Source organism: Pan paniscus, chromosome 2 (genome assembly GCF_029289425.2).
Source record: "Pan paniscus chromosome 2, NHGRI_mPanPan1-v2.0_pri, whole genome shotgun sequence".
NCBI classification, from domain to species: Eukaryota; Metazoa; Chordata; class Mammalia; order Primates; family Hominidae; genus Pan; species Pan paniscus.
In genome coordinates, this window is record NC_085926.1 from 149,352,633 (window position 1) to 149,376,840 (window position 24,208).

The 24,208-nt window shown below is 39.3% G+C and overlaps 1 protein-coding gene across 1 annotated transcript in view; it reads right to left on the reverse strand.

Moving 5' to 3' along the window:
- Nucleotides 1-10,289, reverse strand: part of IGSF10 (immunoglobulin superfamily member 10) — a 28,720-nt gene extending 18,431 nt beyond the window's left edge. The window contains exons 1-3 of the mRNA XM_003826461.6: nt 5,659-10,289; nt 3,914-4,108; nt 2,423-2,552 (exon numbers count right to left, since the gene is read on the reverse strand). Of these exons, the coding sequence (XP_003826509.3) occupies nt 2,423-2,552; nt 3,914-4,107 (324 nt within the window). The 5' untranslated portion in view covers nt 4,108; nt 5,659-10,289. The remainder of the gene's footprint in view (nt 1-2,422; nt 2,553-3,913; nt 4,109-5,658) is intronic.
- Between the last annotated feature and the right edge of the window lie 13,919 nt (nt 10,290-24,208).

The following is a 24,208-nucleotide window of genomic DNA, read 5'->3' on the forward strand; positions in this document are numbered from 1 at the left end:
TCAAGTAAATTTAAGATTTCTTAAACATAAATTTTTCATAAGAGAGACTATTGATTTTAATTTATTGAGTTATAGTTCACATGCCATAAAATCCACCTTTTAAAGTGTACAACTGGCTGGGCATGGTGGCTCCCAGCACTTTGGGAGGCTGAGGCGGGCAGATCACTTGAGGCCAGGAGTTTGAGACCAGCCTAGCCAACATGACGAAATCCCGTCTCTACTAAAAATACATATACACACACAAAATTAGCCGGGCATGGTGGCACACGCACACACTCCCTAGCTACTCAGGAGGCTGAGGCATGAGAATCATTTGAACTTGGAAGGTGGAGGTTGTAGTGAGCTGAGATTGCACCACCGCACTCCAGCCTGGGTGACAGAGCAAGATTCTGTCTCAAAAAAATAATTTAAAAGTGTACAATTTATTGGTTTTTAGTATATTCATAGAGTTGTGCAACCATATCCACTGTTAGAAACTTCTAAATAAAGTTTCTTTTTTGTGTTTTGTGTTTTTTTGAGATGGAGTTTCACTCTTGTTGCCCAGGCTGGAGTGCAATGGAGTGATCTCGGCTCACTACAACCTCCATCTCCTGGGTTCAAGTGATTATCCTGCCTCAGCCTCCTGAGTAACTGGGATTACAGGCATGTGCCACCACGCCTGGCTAATTTTTTGTATTATTTAGTAGAGATGGGGTTTCTCCATGTTGGTCAGGCTGGTCTTGAACTCCCAACCTCAGGTGATCTGCTCCCCCCCCGCCCCCGGCCTCCCAAAGTTCTGGGGTTACAGGTGTGAGCCACTGCGCCCGGCCTAAAGTTTCTAATAAACTTTATTTTGCACCTTAAAATAAAAACTAATACCCATTAGCAGTCATTTTTCCTATCCTCTTAGCCCTTCACAACCACTGATTTACTTTGTTTCCATGGATTTGCCTATTCTAAACATTTTATATAAATGGAATCATACACTTTATGGCATTGTGTCTGGCTTCTTTCACTTAGCAAAATGTTTTCAAGACCTGTCCCTCTCATAGCATGTATCAGCCCTTCATTCCTTTCTTTGCTGAATAGTATTCTACTGTATACATGCACAACGCTTTATCTATCATTGGTTGATGGACATTAAGACGTGTCTTATACTTTTTGGTTATGAGTAATATGACTAATTTTGAGTTGCAATTAAAATAATTTTGAATATTTCAATAGTGCTCAGGTATTCTCCAATTCCCTCTCCAATTACCAGTTGAACATACTCTCTCCCATAAAGAAAAAAGAAATGCTAGTAAACACCATTTCTCATCATATTTTCCTGACTTGGCCTGAACTATCATCTCTGTCGAGAATGCTTTTCTAGAATGCCAAGACCCCTAATAAGAAAAGAAAATATAAGTTGGCAACATAGAAGAGCTTTGCCCCAAATGTAACCTGGGAGTTCAATCTCCAACTCAATGTTCCTCAACAGCCATTGAAAATTTGGTCGAGAGAATAAATATATGTAGAGAATTCTATAAAGGACATGCAATCCATCTATTCCTCCGAAGACATACATTCCAAATAGAGCCTGATTAACCAAATCAACAGAATCACATAGCTACATTATACTCTATTGCTCTCCACCATGGTTATAACCTCCCTTACATAGCTCTGGTATATGTTAGAAGGCTCTATGAACACAGGTACTTCATCTTTTACAAGGATATTATTGACTTTATTTTATGGCACTGTATTTTATGAGGAGTTTTGTAAGACATTTCTTTCTGATTTAAAATCATACATGGCTGTGCTTTTCCTGAACAGTTTAAGTTTTAATAGATGTCATGTATTGTTAGCGTCTTGAAAGCTTCAAGTCCTACTTATAGCAGACTTAAAGGTCTCTATGTATGCATTTCCTCATGTTCCCTTTATTCTTACCTCTAGGCTTATTTTACCTTTTACTTTCTCACTTACTTTTGTGATCATTCTTGCATGATTTTATGCATTCTTGGGAGTCCTCTTAACTTTAAAAAATTGAACAAGGTAGAACATGAATAAGTAAATAAAATGAAACTGAAAATAGTACATTGATTTATATAAAACTATTATATGTCTAAGATAGTCATTACTTTTAGGAACCACATTCAATTCCCAGATAAACATGACTAGAAGTGTCCTTTTAGGATTAAATTTTGAAGGTTTATCATCTCTGGGTATTGATTTTTTTTTCTATTAGCTTGAGGTAGTAGAAAACTTGCCTCAGAGTTCTTATTATTCTAATTTATACACACAGTTCCACAGTTAAAAATCAGTTAACATTCTCCATTGACGTCTGCTTCCAATTTACAGAATGTTGATTTTCGTATTGTGTAGAGATAGGCAGCCTTTGAAGGTCTATCTCACAGGTCCCACCTTACCTCTTTAACCTGCCCCCTCTCTCCATCAGTCTCACCTGCAAGGCCTGCAAATCTGAGAAGGTCTTGTCAGGGATTGTGTGAATGCCATTGCTGTGAAGCATGAGTAACTCCAGTTTGGTCAGGCCAGAAAAATCTGTTTCCATCAATCTAACCAAGCTGTTGTATCTGAAATAAAAAATGACATTCTAGGCATAAGCTAAGTCTGTCAACTAAAGTTCAAATGTCATAACCAAAATAAACACAAGAAAACTCAATACCTCTCTTTATAACTGTACTCTATTGAGACAATCAAATGCTTCAAAAACTGAAATTCACCAGATGCCACAGAAGGTCGGCTCTCTACCCAGTTCTTGCCGTTTCAGTTACAATCACCCCCCTCATATTCTGGGAACTTGTCACATTTCTTATCATTTTCAAACTTTTATATATATGCTTTTCCCTCAGGTTGGAATGCCCTTGACCTCACCTTTTTCTATTTGTGAACACTTAATATCTAGCCCATTCTTTCATGACACTATCTCCTCACCACTCCCCCAGGTGGAATTCGTCAGCAGTGGTTAAGAAGCCTGGGCTCTGGAGGCCAGGCTTGGGCGTCTCGTTTGGGTATGATTACGAGCTCAGGCTCAACAGAGTAGTGGTGCAACCCTGGGTAAAATCAGCAGGCTTTCTGTGCCTCAGTTTCCTCATCTATAAAATGTAAATAATAGAACTCACTCCAAAGGGGTTATGAGGATTAAATGGATGCAGTGCTTAACCCAATGCCAGCACCTACTGAGCACAACCTTAATGTTAGCTCTTAATATTAGTGACTGTCTCTAAAACACTTTGTATGCTCTATTAGTTTTTATTAATTGTACTGACCGTACATTTGTCTTGTCTTTTTAACGATCAGTACACATCCTAGAAGTGAATAGTATATCTTACCATTGTATCCCCAGTGCATAGTACATGCTCACTAATGTCAAATAAACGATGCTAAGTCCAACATGTGTATTCAGACACACACAGACTTTTTTTTTCATGAACGTTTAAAATACAGTCATATTTTTAAAAATTTAATTAGGCATCCATTTTAAATAAGTTTGTATGGAAAGAAACCAAAGGGCCTATAAAAAGGATACATATATATATATATATATATATGTATGTGTGTGTGTGTATTATATAGGCAGACACTTCCAGTTACCCTGTCATCTCTTATGATGAATGATCATAACCCCAATAGTTAACAGAAACTATATCATTTTCCAGCAAAAATGTAGCCAGAAAGAAGCTTTTTACCATCATGAGTCTCCCAACCTACCAAGAGGGACTTCAAATTCTAGAAGAACTTTCTCCTAATAAAAGTTTACCAGGAAAAGCTTTCTTATTGCCCCCAACAAACAAAATTCTCATGAGCTCATTTCAGAAAAGAAATATTGTTAAAACAATTGAGATTCATCTCCCAAAGTCATAGATGTTTGAGGGACAAGTCACTGCTGCGACTGATCCCTCTTTGAGAAGAGGAAACATGAGGTCTCACACACCCTAAATTGATGCGTTCCACATTGGGCGGGATGCTGTCTGGGATGGAAGTCAGGTACCGAAATGTGCAGTGTACCTCCGTAGGCATATAACAGGCACAGCGGCGAGGACAGGCCTTGCCCCCAGGGGTGGCGACCAGGCAGATCACAGCAAAGGAGACCAGCAAGCAGGTGATTCCTCTGCCTTTTACCTTCATCCTGAAAAAACATACCTCAGAGTTATAAAGAGTGGTGGAGCAAAGTCCCAGGACCACCACACACTCACTCTGGGAATCTGGGAGACCTTCTTTAAGGGTCGTAAGTGGTCAATTCCATTCCTACCCTTTGTGGTCATATGCACTCTTTACAAAACTATAGTGTGTGCTGCTGGCCTCACACTGCGCTTTATGATCAAGTGGGATATTTACTGTTGTGAAAATTTCTTCACAGCTTCTCACTTCTTTATGAAAACCAGCAATCCCTATTACTCAGGCATTCATTAAAAGGGAAACTGGAAACCATAAGAAAGATTGTGACGACTAAAATATATAGAATTTAGTTTCCTTTATATACGTTAATTCTTTTAGAGTAACTTTCAAGAAACTGATTATAACAGTAATATCTGTGCATAATAAAACATTTGGAAACTGTAATTAAGCAGTAAAAAGGAAAAAATTACTCAATCTCACCACTTATATAATCCTTAAACATGTTGTTGTATTCCTTTCCAGCCTTTTTCATCTATTGTGTGTATATGTATAGGTGTACATACATTTACGTGTATATGTGTACATGTGATCAAACTCAATTTTGTAACACATTTTATCATTTCATATATAATATGTTTTTTCATTTTATTAAACCTTCTTCAGAAACATTTTTTAAAGGTTGTAATAATCCACTGGAAGGGAGAATAAATCTCTTTCTAACCGGTTTTCAAGTCCCTGCCAAAAAAAAAGACACATTGAACACTTCACTGCCAAGTAATGACCATAAACAACAGCGACTGACCAGCTGAGAGGGCTTGAGCCATGCTGACCCTGTGCAGGCATGATGCTGTCTGCTTTTGCTCAGCTTGGGACATCTCTCTGCCTTTTTCCTTGGTCCCTCCTCCAGCTCATGGCTGCCACAAGAGGTGGGGAGCATAACCAGGGAAGAAATATGCTCAGCTTGTCAGAAAAAAAAAAAAAAGGTATCTGTTACCCATATGTGGGGCAAGCCCAGGAATTCAAACCTAATTCTCTCCTGAAATGCAGGATTGAAATAAACTCTTTATTGTGCTTTTCCAAGCAAAATGACCTTCATAATTTGTAATAAATCCCACCGTTCTGTGGAACAGCATGATGTTGGATTCCACCAGCAACCACCCTTTAGCTACAAACTACACTGAGAAATAACACTGGGGCTGAACTGCTTGGATTTTCATACAGATAAAAAGATGATGGATGTATTATTATAATTTAGTCCAAATTAAAATTTAAGATAGGATTAATCATATGACCACTTTTGCCATCGTAACCACCTGGTTACAAAAATTTTAAATAAGCTTTGTATGATTGGAGACAGCATTTCCACCTTATCATTAGATAAACAAAGGAAGGAACAGCAGGATGAAGGTAATTCTCTCGTTCAGCTTAAATAAAAGTTCTGGGTATGCCCACGTTCAAATTATTTAAAAGAGGATCAATAGCATAAGACAACACATAAATAAGGGATTCTCACAAACGTAAGGCTGAAAATGTACATAATGAAATAGGAATTGGCAGTACCTGAGCTCTTCTTCCAGGTCCTGAATCCTCTTGTGACATAGGCAGAGACAGAAAATCTTCCCAGGAAATGGAAAATTGTGTCCAAACCTGAGGGAGGAAAAGTTCTCTGCTCCAAAGTGAGCAAAAAGCCTTATTCTTTTTGGCTTACAGCTCAGGAGTAATGCTCTTCAGGGAGACCTGGAGCCGCTTCCACAGCTTCAAAGTTCTATAACTCATAACCACATTAACCCAGAAGCGTTTGTTTATTATGATGCTTGCTGTTGCAGAAACAAAAGGCTAAGTGGAGGTTTTAAAATTTCCTTTCTCCTCCCTCAGTAGTGTACTTAATACTCCTTAAAGTTGTCACTTGAATATTAACTACTACTAATCACTCCATTTTGCTCCAAAGTCCCAAGAGCTTCTCCTCAAATTGTCTTTTTTGGACAAATCTGTCACAGATGTCTCCGTCTATTGATTGTCTTTCCTCAGTGTGTGTGTTTTTTTTTTTTTTTTTTTTTTTTTTTGCCTGGCACCAGTCACCGAAGAATTGTCGTGTGCTTTCATGCCCCCACCTTCTCCGGGTGCGTCTTCCCTCCCCCACCCTCAGCCCTCCCCGCCCCAGCGCCCGCTTCTGCAGCCACGGTACTCGCTCCATTCCCACGCCAAGCCCCAGCCAGCGTGGGGTTCCAGCCCTTTCCAGGGAAGGATTGGCCGAGGCGCTCACCTGTTTGCCCTGGTGACCAATGGGCTCGAGCTGCCCAGGCTAGGTCCCGGGCTCGGTCCCGGGCTCAGCGGCTGGGGTCGTGCGGAGCTGGTCCGGAGCCCTGGGAGGGAAGGAAGGAAGGCGGGGCGAGGGCGGGGGATGAGCCCGACTTCTGTGTCTGGGGACGCGGCCGGGGCTCAGCAGCACAAGGATGAGAAACGACCACCGGGCCCCTCTTTATGTTTACGAGCGTGTGGGAAGCGAATTCGCCGTGGCTTCACTCTTTAAATTCCCAGGGCTTTCTCCTAGCAAGTTGGCAGGTCCTGGCTGGGTGGCAGAGCAGTTTCAGTGGCCGCCCGTTCATTTCCTCCTTGACCTCTTCCACCTGTTGACAGGTGGGCCTTTTGGTTTAAGGGTTTACGTAAATCGCCGCAGGCTGTCCTTGGTCGTGTGGCTCCCAAAGTTCTATTTGAAGGCTAAGTTAGCGTTAATGACCTGTGATACCTGCAGTGTCAATGTTTTATTTAAACCCCTCTTTTAAAAATAAGTAAATTATATTGTGTATATTTAAGGTATACAACATGTTATGGGCTATATACAGATAGTAAAATGGTTACTATAGTGAAACAACATATCCATCATCTCACATAGTTACCCCATTTTTGTTTTTGTGACACGAGCAGCTAAAATCTACTCTTTTAGCAAGAATCCCAAATACCATACAATTTTATTAACTATAGTCCTCTTGCACATTAGATCTATATACGTGTATGCTACTTTATATTCTCTGATCTACATTTTTCCATTTCCTTTCTCCAACCCCTATAACCACTATTTAATTCTCTATCTCTGTATAATCGACCTTTTAGAAAAAGATTTCACATATATAAGTGAGATCATACACTATTTTTCTTTTGGTTTCTGGCTTATTTCACTTGGCATAATGTCCTCCAGGTTCATCCATGTGTGACAAATGGCAATATTTCCCTTTTGTTTTTTAACTGCCAAACAATATTACATCGTATATAGATGTCTCAGAGGAATTCTTTAATCATTATCACAGAACCGGATTTAAATACTACTATTTCTGCTTGGATTACATTCTCCTTTCTCATCTCCACCCCTACCACCTGGAGGCAGAGATGCCTCCAGAATCACCTCTACCAACTTGTCCACATGTAATATCTCCTGCAATTCTTGGTGGGGCTCCCAATACTCATAAACACTGAGTTAACATAACTAAAATGACCTTGTTTCCTTCCACGTAGTTACATAGCACTTAAGCTTTTGATGACAATTTACAATGAATGTTTTAGGGCAGTGGATCTCAAGATAGGGTCACGGGTCCAGCATCAGCATTACTTTGGACTTCGTTAAGATCAAAAATTTGCGGGATCCATCCCAGACCCACTGATTCAGAAACTGTACGAAGGAGGCTTAGGAATCCATGTGTTAACAAGCCTTCCATATGATTCTGATGCAGCTACAATGTGAAAATTGCTCGTTTTGTGAAATAACTTCTGAAAAATGTTTTACAAATACCAACTCATTTCAGCCTCACCATAGCACCAAAAAGCCTAAAAGGAAAGTATTTATGTTATTCCCATTTTACAAGTAAGGTACATGAAGGAAAGTGACAGAACTCCAGGCCATGTGGCTTGTGAGTAGAAAAGCTGTTAATTCAAACTCAGGCAGTCTTGCCCTATGGTCTGAACGTTTAACCATAAAGTTGTGGCTGCCTCACTTAGCTAAACATGGATAATGTGCCATATCCCATGCCGAGCATTCATGTGATTTATGGTTAGTAATAAGTCAGTTACCAAAGTAGAATTATAGAATCAGAGACTCAGAGTTAGAAGTAACCCTAGAAGCATGTATATGAACATGGTCTTTAGCTCTGCAGAGCTGACAAGATTCTTTTAAATTAAAAATTCACGTGATGTCCAAACTTGGATGCTTGCTTTGGAAATGTGGCATATTTGTTGGGTTTTGGCAGCCACAGTTTATCTTTCTCCCAAAGCTCCTTGGTGACCAACCTCATGGCTTCATATTCTTTAGTCAATTTCTAACCCAGGTCTGGACTTCCAGACCTCAACTAGGATGAACCACAGAAAGATGACAGCAACATGTTAAACTTATTTTCCTAGGCTTGTTACCTGGGGTCATTTTCTTGCTATCAATTTCAAAGTGAACTCCTGATAGGAATGTTTGCTTCTCTTAAGAATTTTTATGAGATAAATCTCTACAATTGCTTTACGTCAGAGCTCTTCTCTGGCGTATTCTCTACTTTTCATGTCATCTTCCAGAATTATTAGAAACCTGAGTCATATTGGCACCAATTCTAGTTCCATTTGCTCCACTTAATAACAATTCTAATATTTGTAATTACTTTTATAGTTAGAGTATATATGTGTCAAAGCCTTTATATGTATTGCTTAATTCTCAGAAATATTCTGATGAGTAAGTGCTAAAATTATACCAGTTTTTCAGATGAGATTGCTGAGGATAAAGAATGCTAAATGATTCAGAGCCAAAATACAATACTGAATTAATTTTAAAATTGTAAAACCAATGCTTTTAAGCCTTACATTTTCTGGGTTTCTTTTTTCTTTTCTTTTTTTTGAGACGGAGTTTTGCTCTTGTTGCCCAGGCTGGAGTGCAATGGCGCAATCTCGGCTCACCACAACCTCCACTTTCTGGGTTCAAGCAATTCTCCTGCCTCAGCCTCCTGAGTAGCTGGGATTACAGGCACATGCCACCATGGCTGGGCGCAGTGGCTCACACCTGTAATCCCAGCATTTTGGGAGGCCAAGGCGGGAGGATCACCTGAGGTCAGGAATTTGAGACCAGCCTGGTCAACATGGTGAAACCCCGTCTCTACAAAAATACAAAAAAAGTCTTATATTTTCTATCTTCTTCCTGCTTCTATTTATAAAATTTGGAGAGTCCACAGCATATCAAAGAAAAGTTTCACCACTCTTTTTTCTAACCATGCTTAATAATGCAATATGTTTCTATAGATTCATATGGTTTACAAATCACTTTCACCTTTGAACATGGCCTCATTTAATAAGAAATATATGAAATTCAATGATAATGACTTTATTTTGTAATTGTAACTTTATTTTGCAGAAGTTAATTGAGTGTATAATTTGCCAAGATCTCAGAGCTGAGCATAGCGACTCTGAGTTAATTGTTAATCTGAACTCCTAAACCTGTGTTTCCTGGACTACGGTAATTTACCTACGCTTTAAGGATGGTTTGACATTTTAATTACCTCTCACTATAGTTTTACCTAATGATTTTCTTTAAATCATCCCCCTCTTTTTGTTACTCTTTTCTTAAACAGTATTGTTGGTAAATTCTCAGGCTTTGTATTTTTTTCTAGTAAACATGACAATAAATATACATCTTCCTCACCTTTTATATCACCCCTGAGAATTACATTTCCCCTCATCTCTAGGTCTTTGACATTATTTGCTGTCTTTTCTAGTAATTACTACTTCTTACTCCTCATCCTTAATTTGTCATCCATACCATCCTTTACATCACCCTCCTAATCAGAGTATTTAACACCAACCAGCCAAGCCCAAGCAGTTACAAGTCATAGATCATCTGACAATCATAACAAGCTATGAATTTTAAAACTGACTTATATATGTGTCAACAGATAACCAAATGCCAAAATTGTTACATATCTTTTAATCAGGCACAATCATTACCACCTCCCAGCTCCACAATTTTCATATTATTCAATTAACCAAACAGTCAAGACCTCCACTTAGTGATTCCAATAGCAGTGAAGTAGACTGACATCTTAGCCCTTCCTTTTTTGAAGTTACAGACTAGCACGGTAAGTGATAAGTGCCATGAAGAGACATAATGCAGGAAAAGGAGGTAGAAAGAAAATCAGTATCATCTTTCTTCCAATACAGTTGCAACTCAACCAACTAAAGTCAAACTACATGACTTGAGGACTTTATATATAGTATTCCAGATCTCTAACCTTTCAGAGCTTTCAGAACACCATGTATGGGTACAGTTTTGGAAGATTTGGAGAAAAATTTGAAGCAAATGCATGGTCCTCTTATAAGTCCATGGACTCTGGATTATAGGAAATAGAAAAACTACCTAGGAGGCAATTATAATAGTCCAGCCTTAAGACAATGAATTAAAGTGGTGGTAGTGAGAATAAATAAAGATTTTAGATCTGGAGGAACAAGAGTTAAGATTTTACTTAGGGAATAAAAGAGAGGATGGATGAATCTCACATTTTTGTTGGTGACATCCAAGGATCCTAGGAAAGCCAGGGCTGAAGTAGATAAAAGTTAGAAACCTCATATAGATGCAAACCTGAGAGAAGACTAAGGCAGAAGGAGCACAAGAATGACCATTGTTGTTGTCAAGAGTTTAGAAATAGATGCCTGAAGAGCAGCTCTGCTGACTTTAGTTTTGTACTCTGGTCGCTGTAAATGCTCTGTGTTGCTTTTATGATAAGTATTGTATCAAAAGCCATTGGTTGAGGTTTGCAGAACTCACCATGATTTCTTAAGCCTGGGTAGGAGATGCACCTAAGAGATTTGAGAACTCTTCTAGTTTCTTCTTCTTTTTAATGAAAAGACATTATTATTACTTTACTATATAACATATTAGTGAATACGGCAGCTTGTATTTTCTCAAATGGGAAATGGCAAATGAGGCACATTTTTCTGATTTCTCCAGGAAGCTCAGTATCATCTGTCTTTTGGAGGATTTAATTTCTTATGACATCTGTCATACTATCCAGAGGATACCAATGGTGCTGTTACAGCAAACTAAATATGGCCTGAGAGGGACGTTGTACTTCTATATTTGAGTCCTTGTGGATGAACTGTAATCTAATTTAATCGGTAGACAAGATTGAAAACCTAACTTAGGAATATGCACCTGTAACAATTGCTGAGTCTTGGCCAATCCTAGCAGTCATACTTCAACCACTCATGCACTGCTGAGTGTCAAACTGTGTTCAAATAAGGCAAATGCCAACCTGTAACCAATCCAGCTGTTTCTGTACCTCACTTCTGATTTCTGTATATCATTTTCCTTTTTTTTGTCTATAAACTTGTTCTGACCACGAGGCATCCCTGTAGTCTCTCTGAATCTGCAGTATTTCTGGAGGATGTCCAATTCATGAATCGTTTTTTTCCTTGTTCAATTAAACTTTGTCAAATTTATTTTGTCTGAAGTTTTAACAGATCTGGCATCAGAGGTGGGATTCAAAGTAAAACTCTGCCGACCCCTAGAAATACCAGGTGACCAGGCGAGGTACCCGCTGAGCCCATTGTGCTCACTGTTCTCTTGATTGTAAATGGAGGTCATGGGTGAGTTTTCTCTCAGATTCTGAACTCCAGTAACTTGTGTTTTGGGGTCTCTGAGTTTACTTGAGCGATACTTAGACTGCACCGAGTCTAAGATCAAATTGGATTTGATAATTAACTGGATTGAATTCAATTAGAGGCCTTGGACCTTGGGTAGGTACTTTATTTTTCATAATGGAATTATCTCAGTCCAAGGAGTCTGGGACTCCACCTTCTGAAACTCCAGCTAATTTTATGTATAAAAATTATGGGCCCAGCATGTGTTTTTGTTTTGTTTCGTTTTGTTTTTGTTTGAGATAGAGTCTCACTCTGTCTCCCAGGCTGGAGTGCAATGGCACAATCTCAGCTCATTGCAGCCTCCACCTCCTGGGTTCAAATGATTCTCCTGCCTTCGCCTCCCGAGTAGCTGGGACTACAGGCACCTGCCACCATGCCCAGCTAATTTTTGTATTTTTAGTAGAGACAGGGTTTCACCATGTTGGTCAGGCTAGTCTTGAACTGCTGACCTCAGGTGATCCACCCGCCTCGGCCTCCTAAAGGGCTAGGATTACAGTAGTGAGCCATTATGCCTGGCTGAACGTGTGCATTTTTAGAAAAATGGGTTAACCCCACTAAAGAGAACTTAAGATGGTCGAAATGAGGAAGTTATAATTTGGAAAAAATTGTTTATTTGTGAGGCATATTGGAAAAAGACTATGTCCCACAAAAACAGTGGGACATAGTCTTTCATTGGTATGCAGAGGTCTCCAAAAGACTAAATGAATCAAAAATTAACTCCTTGAAAGATTCTTTGCAAAAAGCAAATGGAAAGCTTAAGCACCAGACCAAGGACATGACAAAAGAGGACTGTGCTCTGACTGAACTAACTTCGACTGTTTCTTCTCTTTATCCATTTCTGCCTATATACTGAGTCCACTAACCTTTTTGCTAAATTACCCTTTCACCCTGAAGATGATGAAAAAGAGGAAGTTAGATGCCTTACAAAGTAAGACCTGATCAGCCAGGCCTGTCTGCTATAACTACTTTCACTCCATGGTCTAAAACTGAGCTTAAAGTTTTGTGAAGGACTTCCCTTATTCAAGGGAAAATCTCAAAAATTTACTGAGGAATTTAGAATCCCAATAGGAGCTTACAAGCCAGGGCTTCCTGACCTTTACCAATTTATTCACATGATATTAGGGCCTGGTGAAGCTCAAGAATGGATGGCAGTAGCAGAATGGGACAAACCTGAGGAGGGTATTAAAGACCCCTCCAAAAGCTCCTCATGAGAAGGACCAAAAGTAGCTAGAAAAATGGCTGAGCCGGGCGCGGTGGCTCACGCTTGTAATCCCAGCACTTTGGGAGGCCGAGGTGGGTGGATCACGAGGTCAGGAGATCGAGACCGTCCTGGCTAACGCAGTGAAACCCCGTCTCTACTAAAAATACAAAAAATTAGCCGGGCGAGGTGGCGGGCACCTGTAGTCCCAGCTACTCGGGAGGCTGAGGCAGGAGAATGGCGTGAACCCCGGGGTCAGAGCCTGCAGTGAGCCGAGATCGTGCCACTGCATTCCAGCCTGGGCGACAGCGAGACTCCATCTCAAAAAAAAAAAAGAAAAAAGAAAAAAAGAAAGAAAAATGGCTGAAAACATTTTACATTCAATTTCTAATATTTTTCTGCAAAAAGTTGATTAGTCTGTCATACAATCTTGTAAACAAAAAAAAAAGGATGAACCAGTTTGAGATTACAGAACTCGCTTAGAGACATTGTTTGTGAAACATTCTGGGCTTAAAGTACGGCAAGGAGTATTTCCTGCAGGGACTGAAATAGCATTAACTGCTCTATTATAAATGGACTCCGTCCTGAACTTAGAAGTTTAATTTAAAAACATAAGCTTGGATGGGAAGTTACAGATATGACTGAATTGGTGGCTTTAGCTGAACATTTTGAGAGGACTCTAGAGCAAGAAAAAGCTCAAAAAGCTAACAAGCTGACCCTTCAGTTACAATGGCTACAGGGGCTGCGACCAAAGGGACCTTTCTCATTCTCATTTTAAATCACAACCGAGAGATCCTAGAACAAGAAATTCTTTACCCCAAGATGTCTGCCTTTATTGCAAACAACCAGGGCATTGGAAAAGGGATTGACCGCTTTTATGTAAGAGGTCTGCCAATAAGCCTCCCTTTAGGCTGAACTGTTTCTCCACTAGAGGGAGCCCAAGAGACCTTAGCCCTCCTGATAATGGCATTGACGGGGCTCCCAGGGATTCTCTACTAAATTGCTCCCGTAATACCTTTAAATGAACATGGAGAAACAGGTTAAAATAAATGGGGAGTCGTGTACAGTCCCGATGGATACTGGAGCTATTCTATCTACCATAAACCCCACTTTAATAAGCCAGTAAATCCCTAGAAGTAAAAAAGGTCATTTTTGTGAGGGTTGTTTGTATTTTTAAAATTTATTTTACGTTCCAGGATACATGTACAGGACGTGCAGGTTACGTAGGTAAATGTGTGTCATGGTGGTTTGCTGCACCTATCAACCCATCACCTAGGTATTAAGTCCTGCACCCATTAGCTATTTATCCTGGTGCTCTCCCTCCCCCTGCCCTGCCGCCTAGGCCCCAGTGTATGTTGTTCCCCTCCCTGTGTCCATGTGTTCTCATTGTCCAGATCCCACTTATAAATGAGAACATATGGTGTTTGGTTTTCTCTTCCTGCATTAGTTTGCTGAGGATAATGGCTTCCAGCTCCACCCATGTCCCTGCAAAGGATATGATTTCATTTCTTTTTTATAGCTGCATAGTATTTCATGGTGTATACTTACCACATTTTCTTTATTCATTCTATCATTGTTGGGCATTTGGGTTGATTCCACGTCTTTGCTATCGTGAATAGTGCTGCAATGAACATATGCATGCATGTATCTTTATAACAGAATGATTTACATTCCTTTGGGTATATACCCAGTAATGGGTTTACTGGGTCAAATGGTATTTCTGTTTCTAGGTTTTTGAGGAATTGCCACACTGTCTTCCACAATGGCTGAAATAATTTACATTCTGTGGTGGGGGTTTCAAATCAAGTTCAAGACATTCCTGTATCTGAACCCATCCAATTAACATTGGGGCCCTTTTCAGAAAAATATACTTTTGTACTATGTGATGCTGTTCCAGTAAACTTGTTAGGGTGAGATTTACTTTCAAGTTAAAAGTGCACGTAAACCTTCTTCAGAGTTTCCTGATTCTCCTGAAGCAGAACTGTTATGCTGTCTACAGAAATAAATTGATAAGATAGAAACTCAGGCCTGTAATACCCCTGATCTCTCAAAAATACTTGAATGTTTATGGGCCTCTTCCCCAACTGATATAGGAAGAATTAAAAGTGTGCAACCTATGAAAGTCCAAATAGATCATCCTAAACCTTTGCCTAAATTACCCCAATATCCACTAAAATCTGAAGCAATTCAAGAGCTCTAACCAATTGTAGAAGATTTAATTAAACAAGGACTCATACTCCCATGCAGGAGCCCTTGTAACACTCCAATCCTAGCAGTTAAAAAGCCAAAAGGATGAGGTTGAAGATTTGTTCAAGATTTACAGGCAATAATAAAATTGTAATGCCAAGATTTCCCATAGTCCCAAATTCTAATACTTTATTATCTAATGTACCCACTGATTCCAAGTGTTCACAATAATAGATCTCTGCTCAGCCTTCTTTAGCATTCCAGTTTATAAAGAGAGTCAATACTAGTTTGCCTTTACTTGGTAAAATCAGCAGTACACTTGGACTGTAATGCCACAAGGATTTACCAAAGCCCTTTCTATTTTTCCCAGGCATTGCATCAAGACTTAATGACACTACAGTTTCCTCAAAATTCTACTCTCATTCAGTACATAGATGAATATATGCTGTCCCACTAAGGAGTGCTCTGTAATGGACTCAGTTTACCTTTTACAGCAACTTTCATACAAAGGTCACAAGGCTTCAGTGGAAAAACTTAAGTTTTCAAGGCAAAAAGTCCACCATTTGGGATGTGACTTGGCTGCTGAAGGAATTTCCCTCTCAACTAAGAGGATAACAGCTATTCAAAGTTTTCCTTGACCTGCAACCAAAAGACAATTAAGAAGTTTTCTTGGACTTGCAGGATGTTGCAGATTCTGAGTTCCATTTTTTTCCTTAATAGCTTCACCATTGTATGAGCTCACTAAAAATGCTATACCAGAGCCTTTACCTTGGGAAGACAGTCATGAGCAGGCTGTTGGCCAAATAAAGTTGACCTTACAACAGCCCTCATCTTTAGGACTTCCAAATTACACTAAACCTTTCACCTTGTTTGTTCATGAGTGTAACAATCAGGCATTAGGAGTCCTTGCTCAAGAACATGGTGGTGAACATAGGCCCATTGCATACTATAGCCTGCAATTATACCCAGTCACTAAGGCATATCCTAATTGATTAATAGCAGCAGCAGCAGTGGCCAAACTGGTAGAAACTTCATCAGATCTTGTTTTAGGAAATGAACTTAATTTGCAAGTCCCACATGCTGTGTAAAGTCTATTAAATTCCAACCAAACCCAGCATTTTTCAGTAAGCAGACTAACATCTTATGAATTACTTCTCCTATCTCCTTCTAATCTTCATCTAAAACACTGTAATCTACTTAACCCTGATACTGTTATCTCTGCCCAATGATGGTGAAGACCACAATTGTGTAAGTGTAATGATATGGTTTAGCTCTGTGTCCCCACTGAAATCGCACCTTGAATTGTAATAATCCCTGTGGGGATTATTGAATCATGGGGGTGGGTCTTTTCCATGCTGTTCTCATGATAGTGAATAAGCCTCATGAGATCTGATGGTTTTATAAAGGGGAATTCTCCTGCACATGCTCTCTTGTCTGCCACCATGTAAGACGTTACTTTGCTACTCATTCACCTTCTGCTTCCCCAGCCATGTGGAACTGTGAGTCAATTAAAAACCTCTTTCCTTCATAAATGGCCCAGTCTCAGGTATGTCTTTATTAGCAGTGAGAACAGAATAATACTTGTAGTGTCAGAAATAGTGGCCCTTCATGTTGATTTCTAAGATACTCCACTGGATAATCCTGAATTAATACTTTTTTTTGATGGATCCTGTGTCAGAAACTCAGAAGGAAAATTTCAGGCAAGATACAGTGTTACTACCCAAAATGAGTTAATAATAAAAAAGTCCTCAGTTTAAGTTGGCCCAACCTGCAGAGCTTTTTGCCCTCACCTGAGTTTGTCATATAGCTAAGGACAAGTCAGTAAATATTTATACAGATAGCAGATATGCTTTTGGAATACTACATGATTTTGGAATGATATAGAAACTATGAGGGTTTTTCACATCTAGTGGAACCCCCATCAAAAATTGACTCAAAGTAGATGAACTCTTTTCTGCCATCCTTTTACTATTGCAGGTTGCTGTTGTTAAGATTGAAGCTCATACTTGTAGAACTGAACTTGAAAGTCAGGATAATGCTTTAGCAGATGTTTATGCTGAATCAGGTAGTGCTGAAACTGTTAAGATATGCAATCTGAATGAACTACATAAGATTAATCCAAGCCAGCTTCCTTACGATGACTTATTTAATAAACGATGCAATGCATCTCATTTGGAAAAACAAAATTGGTATCTAAAAGGATGTAAATTTAATGTAAAGTGCAGACTCATAGCCCAGATAGCTGCCTGGTGCTTCCTGAGTCTTTGAAGCTTCCATTGTTGAAAGCTCTGCACTCCACAACTCATCATGGAACAGACAAAATGATCCAATTATGAAAAAAATACTGGTGGGGTGACTTCCAAAACTGCTAAAATGGTTTATAACCAATGTTTGACTTGTCAAAGCAATAATCCTGGAAAAACAATCAAAGTTTCAGGTAATATATGTCTACCACCTGATGGAGTATTTTAGCATTTACAGATAGACTTCATTCAACTGTCACCCTCAATGGGATATCAGTATATTCTTGCAATAGTTTGCATGTTTTCTGGTTGGATAGAGGCCTTCCAATGTAGTAAAGCTGATGCTGTGATAATAAGAAATTAGAAAATCTTTTTCCTTTATTGGGGGATCCCTGGAAAAATCTTCCAGTGAAAGAGGAACTCATTTTACTGGGCAAGTTATAAAGCAGTTAAATAAGGTGCTACCAACCCAGTGGCATTACCATTGTCCCTACCACCCTCACTCTTCTGAAAAGGTTGAAAGAACAAACGTCATATTAAAACTGCAGTTGGCAAAGTTAACTGAATCAATTGGGTTGCCTTGGCCAAAGGTACTACCTTTGGCTTTAATGGCAATCAGATCCACTTTTATTGGAAAATATAAGTTGACCCCTTATGAAATAGTCACTGGAAGCCCTCATGCTTCTCCTGCTCTCTTAAACTCTGATATAACTAAGTACTGCAAGGCTTTAATGCATTATGCCAAAGTATACTTTTGCCAGGTAAAGGAAACTGAGATCCACTGACTGAGGACAATCAGACCCTCCCCCCATGGTTTAGAACCTGGAGACTGGGTCTTCTGGAAACAATATCAGAGGAAGACTACTTTTGAACCTTGTTGGAAGGGACCTTACCAAGTTCTCACCACCCACACTGCAGTGAAGCTTCAGGGCCTTGAACCTTGGGTCCACGTCTCACAACTCAAAAGGACCCCTTCTGACTTGTGGAACTGTACACCTGTTGGAGACTTTAAGATAAAGTTGACCGGGGAAATCTCTCTCCAGGAAGAGATGCCATCCTAGTTGTGGACAGCTTTCCTAAGATCATGGATCAAGACTTCTCTACCATCATGAAAGCCTTATGTGTTTTTCTGTTTTCCTCATCTTTTGTTGTCCTAATCCTTTCGTTTTCTCTACAGGAAAATTCATGGGACCATAATCAGTTGATGGCTTTAGCTCAAGCTTGTGCTGAACACAAAACCAGAGTAATTGTTGGATTTGTGGGCTAATGCCAAAAAATCAGGAAATAATTCCACTGATGCCAATGCCTCTCTGTGTTCCCAGTGAGAATCACCCTGAAACTCCAAGGGAGGAATGGAAAACTATTATTGATATTCTAAACATCACTGCTATTTGCTTTCCTACACTCACTAACTTTTTCAATCAATAACTTGATCATTGCCAATTATAAAAAAAAATCCAAGTGATGCAAGCAAAAGGTATATTGTGCTTCCAAGGTATCATGCACTCAAGATTTGGGAATTACCTATGTTGGTACAAGTAATTGCTTGTATAATGTAACTGGATTAAACCCAGTAGGGTCTCCTTTTACTAAATGTGGTTATACACCCTTACTATATACTATAAAGGAGCCACAAAAAAAGTAAATTTCCCACTGGATGTTGTTCAGGAGCTGTGCAGATTTATGGATGAACAAACTTGACTGACCTCTGCTCAAATGTAACTAGGGGGCCCTTTTTTCCAAGCCCTGAGGATCTATATTGGCTCTGTGGAGAATCTGCATATTCTGTTCTACGTCCTCGTTGGTTCAGATCTTGTTATTTTGCCTGGCTTGCTCCTGTTTTTTGAATAGCTTCCCCTGAAAATTCTCATGATAGCCCTTATAATTGGAGGCCAAAATGATCAATAACTGAAATTAGCACTAGCTTTGAAAAAGATAAGGATAAGCTAGTTTCCACTGATGAAATATTCCAGTGGGGCTCCTGGGGGCTCACTCTTGGTGGTAGTGGGGTATCAGTTGTATGGAATTTAAAGCTAATTTGTGAATTGGGGAAAATCTTAGATTTTGTAGCCAATTAGACCTCCTAGAGTTTCAGATGGGTAAAAGCTACTCTCTGAAAAGTAGATGACAACATACACATTTAAAACAAGCACTTAATGGAACATCATGCAGCTTTAGATATTTTGCTCAAGCTGAAGGCATACGTTTGGTGTTAAACAGAACTGAATGTTGTACTTATCTCACCCCTGATTTCGTTACTACAGAAAGCTTAATTTAAAAGGTGGGTGATACTGCTGTTTCCTTAGACACTACTACCAAATACCTTAAAGAAATCTCTCAAGAGAAAGGAACCCATGATGTGTTTACAGGAGCAACTGACAGTTGGTTTGCACATAATCCTAAGTGGTGGATGATACGCTTGGGTTTTCCAGGGGTTTCTAATCTTTATATTTCTTCCAATAAGTTTCCAAGTTATTATGATTTGTATTACACCAGGGTAACAAGGAAAATGAGTACCTCTTTAAATTAGGCTACTTTCCAGCGAACTGTGGTCCTTAGTCGCTCTCACACTCCAAATGAGGACTAGGACCAATTAGACCCTAATATTGTTGAACTGCCTATATTGTATAAACCTTAACTTGGTTAATTTGGTTCAGTTCATATTAGTCCATTTTCACACTGCTGATAAAGACATACCCAAGACTGGGCAATTTACAGAAGAAAGAGGTTTAATTGGACTTACAGTTCTACATGGCTGGGGAAGCCTCACAATCATGGCAGAAGGCAAGGAGGAGCAAGTCACATATTATGTGGATGGCAGCAGGCAAAGAGAGAGCTTGTGCAGGGGAACTCCTCTTTCCAAAACCACCAGATCTTGTGAGACTTATTCACTATCATGAGAACAACATGGGAAAGACTTTCCCCCATGATTCAATTACCTCCCACTGGGTCCCTCCCACAATATGTGGGATTTCAAGATGAGATGTAGGTGGGGACACAGCCAAACCATATCAGAACTCTTATTAAGGAGCATGTCTTAGGCATTTTGATATTATTCTCTTGATAGTCACAATAATAGCCCCCCTGGTGTACTGTATCCTCTTAAGTCTTAAATGTTTTGTATATAGCCATCCATTGAGAGTTAATAGTCTCACTCCAAATGGGTCAGCAAGAACATAAAGATTCATTCAGCTGGAAAAAAGATGTGACTTGTGAATTTCATATTGACACCCAAGAAGACATGTGAAGCTCCTTACTAAAACTAAAGAGGACTTGTAAACACACAGACCAAATAAGTCTTTTCGATTGTGAGAGAGACTGGTGTCAATGCCTAAAGTTTTGGTCAATCTCTCTAAATTGAGAGGTTAACCAAAAGGGGGGAAATGTTAATGCAAATTAAATATGGCCTGAGAAGGATTTCATGCTTCTATATTAGAGTCCTTGGGGATGAACCATAACCTAACTTAATAGGTAAACAAGATTGAAAACCTAACTTAGGAGTATATGCCTGCAACATTTGGCCTATCCTAGCAGTTATACTTCAACCACTCATACACTGCTGAGTGTTCAAGTAAGGCAAATGCCAACTTGTAACCAGTCCACAGCTGTTTCTGTACCTCACTTCTGATTTCTGCATGTCCTTTTTTTGTCTATAAGTTTGTTCTGACCACGAGGAATCCCTGGAATCTCTCTGAATCTGCTGTGATTTTGGCGGCTGCTTGATTCATAAATCTTTTTTTTTCTTGCTCAATTAAACTTCGTTAAATTTAATTTGTCTGAGGTTTTCTTTTAACAGTGCTTAGTAGTAAAGAACATTTTGCTAAATTGTCATGAGTCCTTGCTCAAGGTGTTCAGCTTTTTCTTCTAATCTGGTTTTCAGCCCTAGATCATGTGTTTCTTCATTATTATGCACAGAATCTAGTCAAGAGATATGTTTTGTATGTTCATATGGAATGTCCATAGAAGGGTGCCATCAGACATCACATCAAACTCGACTTTGCAATTATAGTCATCTGGTGGAGAAGACTACTTACATTTATGACAGATACACTATGTCTGTCATAGCGTATCTTTGGATTTGGACAGTTCCAGTCCAAACATTTGGATTGGAAATGTTTCAAAATATTTCTCTGTGATATCACCTATTTTACTGCTGCTACTGCTATGATGTATTGAGATACTTATAAAGTGGTATAAAAATATGTTTTGAAGAGAAACTGCTTTTAAACTGCCTCTAAGACACACCAATTTTCATCCCTTGACGACTCCTCACTGTAAGGTTCTTGTATCGGTTTGAACCCCGAGAGTGTGCCAACAGACAACATGAATAAGTGTGGAGAAACATGCTGTTTTAATGAGTGCCTGCGTGTAGGTGGGCTGAGTCCTAATAGGCCTCTGCCCCAAATGAGGATGGGGCAAAGGTTTTATAGTCTCCTATAAACAGGAAGCATCCTAGTCTGACGTAACTGCTACATTGTACCCGGATGGCCTCTTTCTCGATCTTCAGGGGTATCTTCCGGCCAGAGGAGGTATCTTCCGGCCAGCTCTCTTCCTGCTTCTGCTATCTTGCTGATACACACTGCTGATGCCAAGTGGCCTTGCGCCTTGGGACTGGGCCTGAGAAGGGAGGAGTTAATTCATCTCCTTAAGCTTTCAGGCCCCCAGGGAGAATCTTACACTCACCACAGGCCTGTCATCGTTTCCCCCTCCAGTTTTGTTGAGACAAAGCATCAGAGGTTGTCCAAAAGTGAATGTGCTATGTTTAGAGAGGCGGCAGTACAATATAGTCAGGATTTCATGAGCATTTTCTAAGAGCAAGTGGAGAGTCAGAACCAGAGCTGTCAGCACATGAAGTAGACTCAAGTGCACTATAATTAACCACCCTAGGAGTTGTGTTTAGAGGATGCCTACCAGGTGTTTTCTGATGTCAGCCACTGGGAAGAGGAGTGAAGGAATGCAAAACCAAAATTATGGGCAAACCATACACAGTGTCTGGTTAGGCCATCAGCTATGGTATAAACCCTTCCACACCACTGAGGCATTCTGGGGTATGGAGTTGTACTAACATGGGTTGTAGGAATTTTGAATAGGGTAAGGTCTAGAGTATCATATCCTTGTCAGGATGCTGCTTTACAAATTTTTTTTAAAGCCAACAATTACACTGTTTATTATCTCTTCCCTTTTTTAATCTCAGCTGTGTCATTGATTTAATACCATATTTTATTAGAACCTTGCCCATTCTTCTCTAATACCAAAATGCCATGATTCTTCAAACCCAGTTTCTCTGATAGTAGGGAAAAGTAATGAAGTCCCAAAATTTTGTGAAAGCTTTATATGCTTTTATATATATATACAGAAGAGGTACTATGTTTTCCAGTATGTTGCAGAATTAAGTATAAATAGAATAAATGGGGGAGTTTCTTAGGGGAGGTGTCTTGGATTTTAAGGATTTATCTTCACATACATAATTCACAAAATATTTAGAAGTTTTTATTTTTCATTGTTATTTTAAGTCACTAAACAATGTTGTAAAATATATTAGACGTTCTTATCTTGAAATAAGCTATAGACATGTATTAGGAAATTATGAGAGAACGAAGCTTTATATGGAAAGATCCAGTAAAAAGGATTCCAAAAGTCACCGACCATCATAGAGAAGTTACTTTTTCACTTCCTTCAACAGAGATTTAAATTTAATACATTCTGAGAATAACCATTGAACAATGCAAAGCAAAGTTCATGATGTTAGAGAAGGGGTTGGCAAACTTTCTGCAAAGGACCAGATAGTGATATGTTAGGCTTTGTGGGCCATATGGTCTCTTTCACAAGTCCCAACTCTGCTTTTGTAGGGAAAGCAGCCATAGATAATATGTAAACAAGTGAGCATGGCTATGCTCCGATAAAACTTTATTCCTAGCCATGGAAATTTAAATTTCATATAATTTTAATGTATCACAAAATATTCTTCTTTTGATTTTGCTTTTAATCATTTAAAAATTCAAAATCCATTCTTACATGCTGCCTTCTCCAGGGTATGCAGGGGATCAGGTTGCAGCACCAGCAGAGCAGGAACCGGGCTGCCTGCCCCCACACCCTCAGGCAGCCCCTTAAACCTTAGAACCTTAAAGCACCTTAAAGTGACAAGGCAGTGGCAAAACAAAACAAACAAACCCATTCTTAGCTCACCATAGGAACACAGTCAGAAGGTGAGATTTGACCATAGTTTGCCTGCTCCTGTGTTAGAGCTGAACATTACCATGGTGTTCTTTGTCATGGAGACATTATCTGGACACTGGTATTTATTGTTATATTAAACTTTGATCTAGCACTTCTAATACAAAAGGGAACAGTTTAAGGGTTTTCTTTCACTTAAAATCCAGGACTAAATATCTAAACATTGCTTTAAGAGATTATCTTTAGAAGTCAAAAGTCACTTTTTGGACAGATCATAGCCATTGTGTAATTTGGAGTTTCTTGTGCAGTATTCCATGAGAATCCTGCCAGCATACCAGAGTCACATATTCCAGCTTTGACAAGATTCTGATGCAGTCTTAAAGGACGCCTAACTAGACAGATAATTTAAAACTTTGCAGTCTGCAAGTAAATGCCCTTTTCTTTTCAGAATTCTGTATTTAGAAAAGAGAGAATTTACTTCTGATCATCATAAGAAGACAATCAAATTCCAATGCTCTATAAGAATGAATCATTTTGCATTTGAGAAGAAGGATAAACACTAAAAGATAAAAGCACACACAAGGCCCATCCTTAGGGACTAAAAAAAGAGTGTGATATGAGAGAAAGTGTTTAAGTGATAGGATGAAGTCAT